The sequence below is a fragment of the Cyprinus carpio genome, chromosome B6 (genome assembly GCF_018340385.1).
Source record: "Cyprinus carpio isolate SPL01 chromosome B6, ASM1834038v1, whole genome shotgun sequence".
In the NCBI taxonomy this organism is placed as follows: domain Eukaryota; kingdom Metazoa; phylum Chordata; class Actinopteri; order Cypriniformes; family Cyprinidae; genus Cyprinus; species Cyprinus carpio.
The window spans coordinates 25,760,059-25,775,520 of NC_056602.1; the positions used below are offsets into that span (position 1 = coordinate 25,760,059).

Here is a 15,462-nt window from a genome sequence, read left to right on the forward strand (position 1 = left end):
TATTTATATATACATATAATATATACATATATATATATATATATATATATATATATATATATATATATATATATATATATATATATATATATATATATTATATATATATATATACATATATATATATAAATTTAATTATTTATTTTTATTTGTTTTAGTAAAATCTCTATTAAAATAAAAATAAAAAATCTAAAATGCATTTTTCTTCCCACCAGCTTAGATCAGTCCTCATGATGTTAAATAATGGTAAAACACAAAAGCCTGTTGAAACTTGTATTAATCAAGATCTCCACATTCCAAATGATATTATACGCCTTAAACCACCGTGGATTCTCATTGGCTATCGTAGGAGCAAATGAACACGATGGTTTATTTAGAGCGACAAGGCGGGGCATACTTCGGCCAATGAGAAACGAGACGCTGCATGATCTCATGAATATTACAACAACCGGTTTGTACACACTTATATTCAAGTTCACATAAAAAGTTACCTCCTTCTTCACTCACTCAGGTCCACAGCCGGGCTCAAGACCAACCCATATCAGGCTTACCTAACGACAACACAGCAAAATGTCAGAGAAACTTCCATTCAAAGTTGGTTAGTATACGTTTATTTGATTATTGACTTCGGATCGTGCTCGATGCTGTTCTGCACAAAATCATACAATCGTGTTTTTGGCGCCAGTGCTAATTAGCTTATTCAACTCTGGTGATTTCCAATAAGCTCTCTTATAGACTCACGATAAAGCGTACGGTTGTCTGCAAAAAGGTCCTGAGTTGTATTTTTGGTCGAGCATGAATTGTTGCAGCTCTTGCTAGTGCTTATGTATCACATGGCAGTAGAGGCGTCATTGTCAGCGCTGCCTTGCACGAGACGCACTATTGCAATCCCACCCCATAAAATCACCAGTTTAGTCTAGTTTGTTATTATAGCCATTTTGTGCTTGCTCAGGAAGTATTTTATATGATTTTATATCTAACACCTGTCAAACAAGCTAGCGTGGTTCCATTCGGAAGACGTGAAGAAGAAAGTTTGGAAGTTGTAGTTTTTTTGCGTGCACTGTAGAATCTCCCTGTTATGAGATTTCCTGCACTGCTGGACTACATTTCCCATAATGCAGTAGTCACACGCGCCGCGACTTTGCGTTGTTCGTAGTCATTCATTTTTGCGAATCGGTTCTTTTGAACAGCATGAACGGCTCAGCTGCTCTACGTAATCACGTGGACCCTGACACTTCAACGAAAACGTTTGATTGGGTTTTTCCACTATCTGTTTTAGTAATTTTGTGATCTCACTTAGAACATAGTCATTTAGGGTGATTTTTAAATGTGATTTGCATATAAATTAAACTATGTTAAACTTAATTTACGGGCTAATTAATTAATTTATCTAACGTTACTGACTACAAAGTATATGCACGGTAAAAAAAAATACTGCGTTTCGTTTGCATGCTTATAATCGTCATAAAAGTCATAAACACATATTTCCGGTTGGTATCAATGAAACCCTCGGTTCACTCCAAAGGGTTTTGTGAATCAGTTCAATCGATTCATTGAAAAGGTCCAGTTCAAAAGAACGGTTCCTTCTGAACAAAGATTAATGTTTCTGCCTCTCAAGCATTCGCAGCGTCTGTTTTTGTTTTTCAGCAAACTTCTCTGATGTTCTCTGTGCAGATAAGGCTCAAGTAATTCAATAGTAAATCCATCTGGACTTTGCTCCCTAGTCTTAAGAGACCAGAGTTCAGTTTTTCAAAATCAGTGAATGAAATGTCAAAGTGCACCAGTACTGCACTCGTGTTTATTAGTAGCCCATTCTGAAGGCATCTTACAAGGTCTCCATGGTCAATGGAAAACCTGGAAGAAACCGGAATAAGAAAATCTTGGAAATTGACTTTGCTAAAACAGCATCTTCATATGAAACTAAACAAATACTAATGTCTAAAATGGTAATAACCCTTGTAGTGAAATATAATCGGTGCAGAATGAGAAAAGGGATATCTTTTGAGTTGCCTATCGGTTGTTAAGTGTGCATATGAAACCAAGCACCATCTCCTCAACCAGTTCAAAACATCTTAGGTATGTGGTTTTGGGTGTCATCTGTTGAATTCCTATTCTAGATGTCCAAATATGGGACTGACACTTTAAAGACCACTTTAACTTGCATGTCATAATGGGATTTGTTGTTACTATTTAACTCTGCTTTCAAATGCATTAGTGAAAGTTTACATAATCTGTCCTAGTTTGACTATTTAATTCAATCATTCTTTCAGTTTCCTGAATTTAGCATTTGTTTTATGCATGATCTGTTGTCATTTTCTCTCTGTCCAGCTGATATCAGCCTGGCTGAGTGGGGACGTAAAGCCATTGACATAGCTGAGAATGAGATGCCGGGTCTGATGAAGATGAGGGAGCTCTACGGCCAGACCAAACCCCTGAAGGGCGCTCGCATCGCAGGCTGCTTGCACATGACTCTACAGACCGTGAGGATGCAAACGCAAAACCATTTAAGAAATAGTTATGTTTAAGAAATATTATTTGCAAACACAAAACTAATAAAAACAATTAAATTGACGTTAGTAATAGTTCTATTTCCCCTATTAAAACTTAAAAATAAAAATAAAAATACTTTTTATTTTTATAATAATAAAAAACTAAAACTCATAAACAATAAAAAAATATGGTTTCTTTTTATTGTTGTAATAAGTTAAAACTTTTATTCAGTAAGGATGCATTCAATTCATCAAAAGTGATAGTAAAATCATTTGTAATGTTGCAAAGTATTTCTGTTTTTAACTTTCTATTCATCAAAGGATCCTGAGAAAAAAAGAAAATATGAAGGAGCACAACTGTTTTCAACATTGATAATCATAAGAAGTGTTTCTTGTTCAACAGATCACAATATTAGATTGATTTCTGAAGGATCATGTGATGCTGAAGACTGGAGTAATGATGCTGAAAATTCAGCTTTTCTATCACAAGAATAAATTACATTTTAAGTAGTGCTGTCAAACGATTAATTGCATCCAAAATAAAAGTTTTTGTTTACATAATGTATGTGTGTGTACTGTGTATATTTATTATGCATATATAAATACACACGCATGCATGTATATTTAAGAAAAAAATATGTGTATATTAAATACATTTATATATAATTTATATGAATATAAATATTTACATGTAAATATTTTCAAAAATATGCCGTATGTGTGTGTCTGTATATATACAGTACATAGTAAATATACACAGAACACACACACACATATTATGTAAATAAAAACATTTATTTTAGATGCGATTAATCATTTGACAGCACTAATTTTAAGATGTATTACAATAGGAAATAATATACTAATATTTTACAATATTTACCATATTTTGGATTTAAAAAATACATCCTTGGTGAGCATTAGAGATTTCTTTAAAAACATTTTTAAAAAATCTTACCGACCCTGTGTATGCCATGGTATTCTTTGAAATGTAAATACCATGGTATATAAATACAATGTTATTATTAGTATTATTACAAAACGATTCATTCATTTTATCATGGTATTGCCACAGTACTTTGTTTGGAAAGGAACAGTACAGTTTCTTCACCTTTTTTTTCCTACTCCTACATGCCTGAACCTGATGTCTGACTGAAATACATTGCTCTTCTTATCCCCTATTGACATATTTTATCCAAGAAGTCATGAAGCTGATGTATGAATGTGCTCTCATTCCTTCTCCTTGATCTGTGTGTGCTCCAGGTCCAGTGGTCCAGCTGTAACATCTTCTCCACCCAGGATCACGCAGCAGCAGCTATTGCTAAATCTGGCATTCCAGGTAACAGGTGCTGGTGTGCTAGACCGACTGCCCACTGTTTGCTCTAAAGCTGCGTAATCAAATCTAGAGAAGGAGAACATCCAGCTTAAAGCATGTGCTCCATGCTGGGTAAACCTAGAATCAGCACAGATGGGTTTATTCTTTAGATTCGACTCAACATTTTTGAAGGACTAACATACAAGAGCACGCAGGCAAAGATAACTCTATCAACGTCATCATTACAGCTTGCCCATGCTGTTTTTAAGCACTAAAATTTTCATTTAAGGGATACAAGCTGAATAATTTTTAGTGTTAAAAAAAGATTTTTAGCCCGGTTTCACATGTAAAATGCCTATTTTGAGTCTCTTCTTAGGCAGCAACTTGATATGCTCCCGAAAGCATAAAAATACACAGGTATTATATTATAATAAAACAGTCTGGTTTTATTAGATTAAATTGTTTAGCAGTACTTTTAAGAATAGAATGAACTCTAAATATATTCTTGGATGGATTTGTTTATCACTGATCACGGTGCATTATGAGATTGCCTTCTCTACAAAGGATAAGCCTAAATGCAGTGCTGCCTAAGAACTTGGCCTTAAGAAGGGGTTTAGTTAGCAGCATAATTATGCTGAAAGTGTTTTGTAATCGGGAGCATGACTATGATGCATTAAAATGCTGCTTACTTGCTCACTAGGTTGTTGAACAGAGTCATATATTAGTTATTAGTTAGATTAGAATATTATAATAATAGTTTATACGTTGGGGTTTTGAGACTAAATTGCAGATGCAGCTTATATATTTGAATTAGTGTTATTGCAAACTTTGTATTGATTTACAAATATTCAAATATTTATGAATGGCACAGTATTATCTGATATCTCAGTGACAGTAGCATGAATAACATGCACAAACATTTGAGGTCAGTAAGGTTTTGTTTTTAAAAAGTCTAATGCTTACCAACGCTGTAAATATTTTAACCAAAAAAATAATAATTTTGAAAAATATTACTGCAATGTAAAATAGCTTTTCTATTTTAAAACATAATTTATTCCTCTGATGGTAAAGCTGAACTTTCAGCATCATTACTCCAGTCTTCGGGTTCACATGATCCTTCAGAAAGCATTATAAAATGCTGATTTGACGCTCAAGGGACATTTCTCATCTGATTCTTATCATATTATTAGTGTTGGAAACAGTTTTAAAAAAAAATTATTAAAAAAAAATCAATATGATTTGAATAGAAAGTTCAAAAGAACAGCATTTATTTGAATAAATAATAAATATTTCACTGTCACTTGTTTAATTTAATGTATCCTTGCAGAATAAAGGTGTAAATATCATTGAAAAACAATCATTGACCCCCAAACCTTTGAAATTGATTGGGTAACTTTGCATTAATCCATACTTTTCTATACTTGGAAGTAATATGCTTTTAAAGCGTTTCATGTGTACCTATTAGTCTCATTTAGTTTCTCTCTTTCTGTTTAGTTTTATTTAATTTCTGTTAGTTCTCATTCCTTGCTCTTTTGTTAATTTTGATTGCTTCCATTGTCCTCATTTGTAAGTCGCTTTGGATAAAAGCATCTGCTAAATGACTAAATGTAATTTAGAGTGATGACAGTAGGTGGTTGTTACTTGCATCCATTCTTATGTAACAGAGTTTCTCAACTAACTGTTACACCAGCTAGAAAATAATGCCACATGTAATCTATCAAACATATTTAGAGCTTGTTGTGGTTTGGAAAAGAGCAGATTTTCAGCAATTGACAACACCTTGCAGGTGTCCACTTTGCACCTTATTCTGGCAAAGAAGCATTTACTTGTAACATTTAGTACTTGCAATGTAAAATTACTGTATGTTATGTTTATTTTTGGTATGTGAGGCAGGTTAATATGAGTTAAGATGTAACTTTGAAAATAAGAAAATAACCACTTAAACTTTGTAAACCCAGTGACCAGTTCATCCTTTTCAGTAATATTTGTAGCAGCTAGTTACACATTTATATCTGTGTCTAATGTGTGTGTGTTGTTTGTGCTGTATTGTAGTGTATGCCTGGAAGGGAGAGACCGATGAAGAGTATGTGTGGTGCATAGAGCAGACCATCTACTTCAAGGACGGTCAGCCTCTCAACATGATCCTGGACGATGGTGGAGACCTGACCAATCTGGTGCACCAGAAATACCCCAAACTGCTTGCAGGTATAATGTTTGTTCTGTCATCTACTCACCCTCTTCCTCAACAGCCAGAGGTCATGAAGAGTCATTCAGACTGCTCGTATAAGTACGGTTTAATTTCATTGCCCCAAATACCATCACTGTATGGATTTCCCTGGCTAGTAATAACAGTACTACTGGTCTGCTGATGCTTATCATTCAGTTTCACTGTACTGTTGTTTAATGGCCACTAGATGGCAGGCCTATCCGCGATCAAGCCGTTCCATTCTTGACTAAGCAAAGAAAGCGTTATAGCATAGTATTAGCAGTCTTACAAAACTGAAAAGCATAGATTATGGTACTTACCCTTGAAGGGAAAAGGGCAAGTATCTGTTGTTGTATTTGACAGAGAGTGGAAATCATGTGGTGTTAGTTTAAAGCTATAAATGTTGTCAAATTTTAATAGGTCAGATTTATGAGGCTGCTCTGTTTGATCTCTGACCTTTGGTAGGGTTAAGAATCTGGTCTGGTAACACAAAGGCCAGGGGTCTCATTTATAAACGTTGCGTATGCACAAAATGGGCATAGAAATTGCGTACGCAATTTTCCACGCACATATTGGGATTTATAAAAAATAAACTTGGCGTAAATATGTACGGACATTCTAGAGTAGTCCATGCGTATGAACTCTTTTTTCCTGGAGTGAGAAAAGTAATGAAGTAAACAACAATTTTAAAATCTGTTTTCATTTCGATATAAACATTTACATTAAATATACCACTCTCATTAATGGAGATAAGCACTGAAATTACATAAAGTCATTATGCAGAATTTAAATAAAAATTATATGAATTTAGACATATTTATAGTGGATGCGCTTGATCACTTTTCCTGTGGCATGCTTTGTTTTAATGACAGCGAGGAGTGCTATAGGTGCACAGTAATTCATCTTTAAACAAAACATAAGGTATCATGTTATGCGAAAATATTTTAGTGAGAACAATGATCAGTGATGCTCACTTCGATATTATGGCAGACACTGCTGGATTCAGTGGTCGAACGGTCCATTGTCCGGTTTGAATAGGTCCAGTGATAATAGCTTACTGTGCAACCCCAGCTCGACAGAGGTGTTGATGTCGTGTGAAGGCATCTCCACAACATTATGAAAAATACCACTGTATTTGAAGGATACAACTTTAAGAAAATGGTAATTTGAAAGTGTAATGATATTTCACAGTAATACTGTTTTTACTGTATATGGGATCAAATAAATGCAACCTTGGTGAGAAATTGATTGATTGATTGATTCCAAACTTTTATTATATATGAAAACTGCATGATGGCAATGTAATGAAGAGGAAAAATAAACCCTACAAGCTTCCTCTTGTTTCTAAGGGCCTGACATGGTGTCTTTCTTCCACTCCTGCCTATGGCGGGCGAATGTAGATAAATTAGTCCAAATGTTTTTTTTTCCGCTAGCATGTGTTTTATTATATGTAAAATGGTTTTTAATTAGTTATTCTTTGGCTTTGGGAGTGTGATTATAACAGTATTAAAAAAGGTATTCAGTCATCATAAATGACTAGAGAAGTCATATAACATTCAGTAAATGTACTGGTCACAGAAAGTGCAGGGGGCCTGAATAGATGCTACACAATATTTGTAGGGTAATTGTTAAAACAATTTATTGATTTTTGTTTCATTTTAATATTTACTAAGTTCATTACTTAAAGTACTGCCCCTGACATGTAAGCTAAACAATAAAAGCTAAACAGTCATTCACATCTTTGCTTTTACTGTGTCCAGTTTTAACATTTTATGGCTCATATTTTTAATGTTTTCCATTGCATATGCACGGGACACGGCACACATCACGCAGAATCAAACTTAATAACTTAATAGCCAGTTTCTCTGTGAAACTGCACAAAAATCAAGACCTGCAGTGACTTTGCTCATCCTATTTTCATTTCGTGTGGCTTAATGCCAGAAATGTTTCCACATGGAGTTATGATAATACTTTTGGCTTCCAAGATATAGTATATTTTCCGTGCAAGATGTCATAAGATGTCTGACAGTCACTAATCTTTCCTTAAGTAGATGCTTGAAATGTCTTGGATTTGATTCGGTCACATCAGTCACACCAGTGAGGGTCAAACTAAGCTACACAAAAATCATATTTATCGGCTTACTAGTAAGTTCAGCATTCCTTCCCGACAGATGCACTGAGCAGGATTTTCTGGGCCTTTAACATTTACAGAATTGTGATTTCTCTCTCAGGAATCAAGGGCGTCTCTGAGGAGACCACCACAGGAGTTCACAACCTCTACAAGATGTTGAAGAAAGGGGAACTGAAAGTTCCTGCCATCAATGTCAATGACTCCGTCACCAAGGTAAACTTTTAATACCATATAATATCATTACATGGTGTTATTCGCTGTCATCATTTGATGGTCTGTTTTGTTCACCCTTGTTGACAAATGTGAGCACTTTATACATGGTTCTAATATTATATGGCTGTTGTAAATAAAAGTATTTATTTGAGAACAACTTCTTCTCCCACTCCCTTCAGAGTAAGTTTGACAATCTGTACGGCTGCCGCGAGTCTTTGATTGACGGCATCAAGCGCGCCACAGATGTGATGATTGCTGGGAAGGTGGCAGTGGTGGCCGGTTACGGTGACGTGGGGAAGGGCTGCGTTCAGGCCCTGCGCGGGTTCGGTGCCAGAGTCATCGTCACCGAGATCGATCCCATCAACGCTCTGCAGGCGGCTATGGAGGGTATGTTTTTTTTGTGTGTTCCTTTCTTCTTGTCAAAGATGAGATGCCCATTTTGGTATCTGCATCAAATTACATTTACAAAAGTGATTTTATATACATATTAAATGCTAGTAAAGTGACTATTTTTTTATGTTTCAGATAGCTTTTGTGAAAATAAAATGTAAAAATATGGGAATAAAATATGAAATGTTCCATCGTTATTCAGTGTAACTGATAGATTAATGTACAAAACAAAACAACATACTTATTCTGACACATACTTATTAAAATAAATAAAAGAATAAAGAGATTGTACTTAACTTTATTATGTTTTAAATTATTAAGATCTTAATCTTAATTATTAAGATTAAGATCTATTGGTTTAAAGAAAAGTAGTAAAGACTGATAATTTTAAGATTTCAAATTACAAATAATTAGTATTTTGGGGGCTGTAATGTGATCCTTAAATCAGTCTTTTAATGTCATCGAATGATTCTGGTCCTAAATATGCCTGACAAAATTTATTGGGATACAAACTATTGTTACACTGATTATTTATTTATTTATTTATTTTTTGCAAGTCATGGTAAAAAATGATATGTCGTCATTTTTTTTTTTTTTTTTTTACTCGAAAAATAAAATCAAACTGGGCACATTTTAATGTATGGAAAATTTAAAGGTGTTTTAAACTCTATTTTCATATTTAACCCTTGTATATAAAATGTATATTTATGTGTTACTTTTTTATTACTACTTTATTCGTAATAATAGTATTAATAGTAATCTCTGTTACACTGTGTATATTATAAAGTTGGCATATCAGCATATTAAAATAATTTCTGAATAAGAGAGAGAGCTGTAGGCATATAGATTTGATAATATATTCACTAGTAATATAAATGTTATATATTTACATATTTACACACACAATATATATTATTTAGTTTAAATGATTATGTATAATATTTACATTATTCAATATATTATTGTTGTTGATATATTTTCTCTAGAAACCTAATTTTCCACACCGGAGACAAAGAGCCCATTATACACCAGCAGTATTTTTTAAGGAGCTGTATTTGGAAAGTTGTTGTAACTACATGCCAGGCAGGTTTCAGAAAAGTAGATTTTTGTGTGTCTGATTGCCTTGTGTTTGGCTTTTGTTACACAGGCTATGAGGTGACCACCATGGAAGAAGCCTGCAAAGAGGGAAACATCTTTGTGACAACCACTGGCTGTGAGGACATTATCCTTGGCAGGTTAGTATTGCATTAATCAGACATGAACCAACTAACAGATGTCAAACTAGAATGTGTGTTGTACTGCATTTTGTGTCCCCTTGAGAACTGAGAATATTCTATTTCCGATTTCAATTCTGGTTTCGTAATAATACTTTTAGTTGTTTTAAGATGGACCAGATGGAAAATATTTCAAGAACGAGTCTTGTAGCAATTTCAGCAGCGTTTTGCCCAATGATGAGATCACATTTGCTTTCAACAGGGAAGTAATAAATCAAATATTTATTTATGGTACAAAAGGTTATTACTCAATCAAATTTACTGCATCTAGCAACATTAATGTCTTTATCTTGCCTTAGTCTCTCAGGGTTAGTTTGTCTCCTGGTATGAAATGCCTGCTTTTCATGATCTGATCAATTCTACATGTAAGAAATCAAGTATATATATATATATATATATATATATAAGAAATTTTCATGCTGTTTTTGTTTATATTAATATATGTGTGCGGTGTATATTTATTATGTGTATATATAAATACACACACATACAGCATATATTTTAAAAAAATATTTACATGTATATATTTATGTTCATATAATTTATATTATAAGTCTATTTAATATACAAACGTAACATTTTTCTGCAATATTTTCTTATTTTGGATGCGATTAATCGTTTGACAGCACTAAAATATATATGCTGTATTTATTTGATACATGATAATAGTTTGCTTGTTTTACCAATTACTTTTGTTCAAATGTTTTTTTTTTTTCCAAAATGTTTTTTTTTAAACCGTCTGTTATCAAGACTACATTTATGTGATCAAAAATTCAGTAAAACGGTAATATTGTGAAATATTAGTACAATTTAAGATAACGGTTTTATTTAAAATGTCATTTATTCTTCTAGTTGCAAAGCTGAAGTTTCAGCATCAAGTGTCACATGACTCTACAGAAATCATTCTTTCTTATTATCAAAAAAAAAAAAAAAAAAGTTTTACCAATTACTTTTTTTTGGAAAAATTTTTTCTTTTTTTTATTCTGTTATCAAGACTCAAAAAAAAAAAAAAAAAAAAAAAACTTTCCTTTTGATCAATGTAATGCACCATTGCTGAATGAAAGTGTTAATTTCTGAAAAAAAAAAAAAAAAAACAAGTAGTGTATTAATATTTACTTAGATTACACCCTCATGGCGTTCACACTCCAGAATTCAAACAGCTTAACTCGTTTGACATCTTGCTAAAAAAAACTGAATTGAATTCTCACACTGTACGCCAACTGCATATGAGCATGTCATCCAGCACAGCGTGAAAGTTAGTCAACAATGAATCCTTTCAACATGGTGAAGTGGGGTTTCTGCTCGTAACAGGCAGGGAGATTCATGTGCGGTGGAAGGACCCCTAGGCCTGCGATCAAACACGCACAGCGTGAGATCTGGCTTGAGCCCGCTACATGTTTCGTGTGCATATGCGCGCAGGGTTAGAGGCGGAGGTGAGCGGGCTGGTGGGTTCTGATGGGGTGTGGGCCTCTGTGATAAATGGTCGGGATGAGGACACGCAGGGGCCAGTGGAGCACAGCTGCTGTTTGGTATTATCTACAGATGTGCGAACTGTCTTAGATTCTCTGGAAGTTTTGATGGGACATGTTTAAAGGCTGGCAATCTGCATATGTCTGTCTGGCACCAGTTAAGCAAATGCAGTCCAGAAATGGTTGAGGTGAAATATTTTGAACTTACATTTTTGCCTCAGCCTTGATTGCTTAGAAACGTAATTGCCCACCTCTCCTCAAAAAGCCGCATGATTTGAGGCATCATTCGATGGCTGAAAAATAAAAGATGCAGGACGAATTACTTGTCAAATGTAATATTGCGGTTGGTGGTTTGTAAGGCAAACATCACAAATGTATTTAATGTTGGTACCACATGGTTGAATGTTGTTCTAGATTATTCTTGTAGTGGTTTGTTTTGGCTTTTACTTACTTGTGAACAGGCCTTTGAAATCTTGAAATGCTTTGACTAGAAATGTTGCTGGTCTTTGTAATTTGCTCTATCAGGTAGTATAAACATCATGTGTTTTATTTTTTCTCTCACAGACACTTTGAGCAGATGAAGGACGACTCCATCGTCTGCAACATTGGCCACTTTGACTGTGAGATTGACATGAAGTGGCTCAACGAACATGCAGCGGAGAAAATCAACATCAAACCTCAGGTATGAGAGTGTTGTTAATGCATGTTCGGTTCGTGTTTTAAACAAGGACTTCTACAAACGTCTTTTCAATATTTTTACAATTATTGTACACTTTAAGTTGTCCTTGTTAGTGCAATTATACATTTAAGTACTGAGTAATATTAATTAACTACATGTTCTTACTACTTACTATATGGATAGGGTTAGGATTAGGGTTTGGTTTAGGGTTACTTGCATGTAATTATGCATAATTTATTGTTAATATAATAGTAAGCAAATGTAACGTGTAACAAGGACACCTTAAAATAAAGTGTTACCAAATTATATATAATGAAATATTTTAATGATTTAGTAATTATTTTAGGAGAAAGATCAGAGTACCTTAAAGTTTTTACTTTTCAATAAATGGTTTTGTTTTTTATTTGTGACCCCCGGACCACAAAAGCAGTCATAAGGGTACATTTTTTGAAAATGAGATTTATACATCATCTGAAAGCTAAATAAATAAACTTTCTATTGATGTACAGTATGGTTTGTTAGGATAGGACAATATTTGGCCGAGATGCAACTTTTGAAAATTTTAAAATCTGGAATCTTAGGGTGCAAAAAAATAAAAATCCAAATACTGAGAAAATAATCTTTAAAGTTGTCCAAATTAAGTTCTTAGCAATGCATATTACTAATCCAAAATTGATTTTTGATGTATTTATGGTAGGAATTTACAAAATATCTTCATGGAACATGATCCTTACTTAATATCCTAATGATTTTTGGCATTAAAAAAATCTATAATTATGACCCATACAATGTTTTTTTTTTTTTTGGCTATTGCTACAAATATACCCCAGCGACTTAAGACTGGTTTTGTAATACACGGTCACATTTATTAATGATAAAGAAATTATATTTAATGATTTGAGCATTTTAGGGAAAAGATTAAAGTACTTTACTGAAAAAAATAATAATTATTTATTGTTAAAAAAAAATGTATTTATTTTATATATATATATATATATATATCTCATCACCAAACAGCCCTGCTTTCTGACCCATGATGGTCAACTCTGATCTGACTTTGACTAACTCTCCACACTTTTTATACAGGTTGACCGTTATACAGCCCTGCTTTCTGACCCATGATGTTGTTTTAGCTGAGGGGCGCCTGGTGACGGCCGTCACATCATTGTTTTAGCTGAGGGGCGCCTGGTGAACCTGGGCTGTGCCATGGGCCATCCGAGCTTTGTGATGAGCAACTCATTCACCAACCAGGTCCTTGCCCAAATTGAGCTGTGGACCAACACCAGCAAATACCCACTGGGTGTTTACTTCCTGCCAAAGAAGGTACAGTAGCTTCATGTAAACTTTTATTGCAGATACAGGTGGTATTATCCGCTAATTTACATATTATCAGTGAATATTTTCTGATGTAAAAGGACTGCAAGCTTACTTAAAAACAAGATGCAGATGTTTTGCATGCAAATCGAAGCAGAGAAGCTTAACAGATGATTATCACAATATATGACCTGTATATATTTTAATCATTATGTGTTTTTGCATGTGTAGCTGGATGAGGAGGTGGCTGCCGCACACTTGGACAAGCTGGGCGTCAAACTGACTAAACTGACAGAGAAGCAAGCCAAATATTTGGGTCTGCCCCGCGACGGTCCTTTCAAAGCGGATCACTACCGCTACTAAGTAGCTTTGACCAATCGCAGCTTCAGCTGTGGATGAGGATGGACTACACGATCATTGGCAGTTGTGCCAGTTACCTTTACGGCTATAACAGTGTTTAATCGTGTCTTTCTCTCTCATCACGAGTGCCTGCGAGCTCTCATCAACGCCTTTTTGCATTGATATCAAGTTGTGAGCACACTGTCACTGTCTCGTTTGCATTCCCTGTTTCATTATACGGTTATGTTAAAAAACAACACAAAAAATTCTTCCATTTGGTCAGTTATTTGATGCCCCTCAATAAAAGAACATGCTGGGACAGTTTGGTTCTTCCATGTCTTACTTTGAAGCGTTTCCAGTCCGTCAGGTAACTAGAATTGAGCGAGGCTTGCCCGTTTTGGCCATGCATACTTTTGTAAACCCATTAGAATAATGACAACTATGGAAAAAAAAAAAAAAAGTGTAATTTCTCTGTTAGCAGGATGTGAGTTTGAGCGGTCTGGTAGCTTGTCCTGTTTTTTTACATCCACTCATGAAGACCTGATGAAATAAATGCGGTGTTCATTTCAGCACGGCATTAAGAGAATGAGTAGCGATTTATCAATATTGCTATTGCGCATACATGAGCTTAAGGATTTGAAGCCCGCGTATTAAGCTTGAGTTGCTTTGTTACAGATGTGAATGATTCATCAAAGGAATATAACTGATGAAAAGGACAAAAAAATGTCTATACTAGCTTCATCTTGGGATCTTACAGAGATTTGGGGGAGGGTTTTTTTCCACTTGAGGGCTAGTAAGCATCCCTAAACCATTTTCATTCATTGAAATAAAGCTACAATAAAATGTTACATGGAAAAACTTAAATGACAATTAGAAATATTGCCTTGAAACTTGCTGAAGTTGAACTAAAATAATTACTTGTACCAAAACTGAACTAGACAAAATTAAATGGAAATAAACATGCACACAAAAACTATTAAAACATTCTAAATGTATATAATTAAAGTTACTAAAATTCCTAATGATATTAATAAATACTATAATTGTTTATAAATTATGCTAAAATAATACTGGTAGTCACATGACAACGTACTAAAGACAATTTTAGCAACGAGACTTGTGGGTTATGCATAGACAAACACTGCTCACATTCACTTCAGTAAATGTAAACTCTATCTGTCATCTAATGGACAATAGGAGTCAACCATTTATTCAGAAAAAAGGGGTTTGGGTTGAATCCGCACTTTTTTTTCCCGTGTCAGGTTTATTCTCTTAAATAATTGTTGAAAAGTAATGTCAGAATTATGTGGTTTCTTAATTTGTTATTTCAGGTCATCTTGGCAACCTGAAGTCATTCTTCTGGTATTTCTTTATTTTTAAAGTTCACCCCAAAATGACAATACTGTCAACATTTACTCATGCTCGTGTTTTTCTAAGACTAAGACTTTCTGTGGAATACAAAAAGAAGTGAAGTTCCCACACAGTGAAAGCCATCAGAGCCTAATGTTGTCTGGACCCCACTGACATTCAAAATACCTCGTTTTCTTCCCGTAGAGAAATACAATGACACTGAACAAGAAAATTATGACAGAACTTGAATTTTAGGGTGAACCGACCATCTCGCACACTCCTGCAAAGACTTT

At 34.2% G+C, this 15,462-nt stretch overlaps 1 protein-coding gene across 1 annotated transcript; it reads left to right on the forward strand.

Annotated features, from left to right (window-relative positions):
- The first annotated feature begins 439 nt into the window (after positions 1-439).
- LOC109082446 (adenosylhomocysteinase B-like) lies at positions 440-14,140 on the forward strand. The gene is given in 10 exon segments (XM_042726511.1): positions 440-598; positions 2,329-2,519; positions 3,753-3,828; positions 5,857-6,009; positions 8,242-8,354; positions 8,534-8,741; positions 9,892-9,979; positions 12,052-12,179; positions 13,305-13,489; positions 13,712-14,140. Coding segments are annotated over 10 exon segments (1,302 nt in total). The 5' UTR covers positions 440-570; the 3' UTR covers positions 13,844-14,140.
- The last annotated feature ends 1,322 nt before the right edge of the window (positions 14,141-15,462 follow it).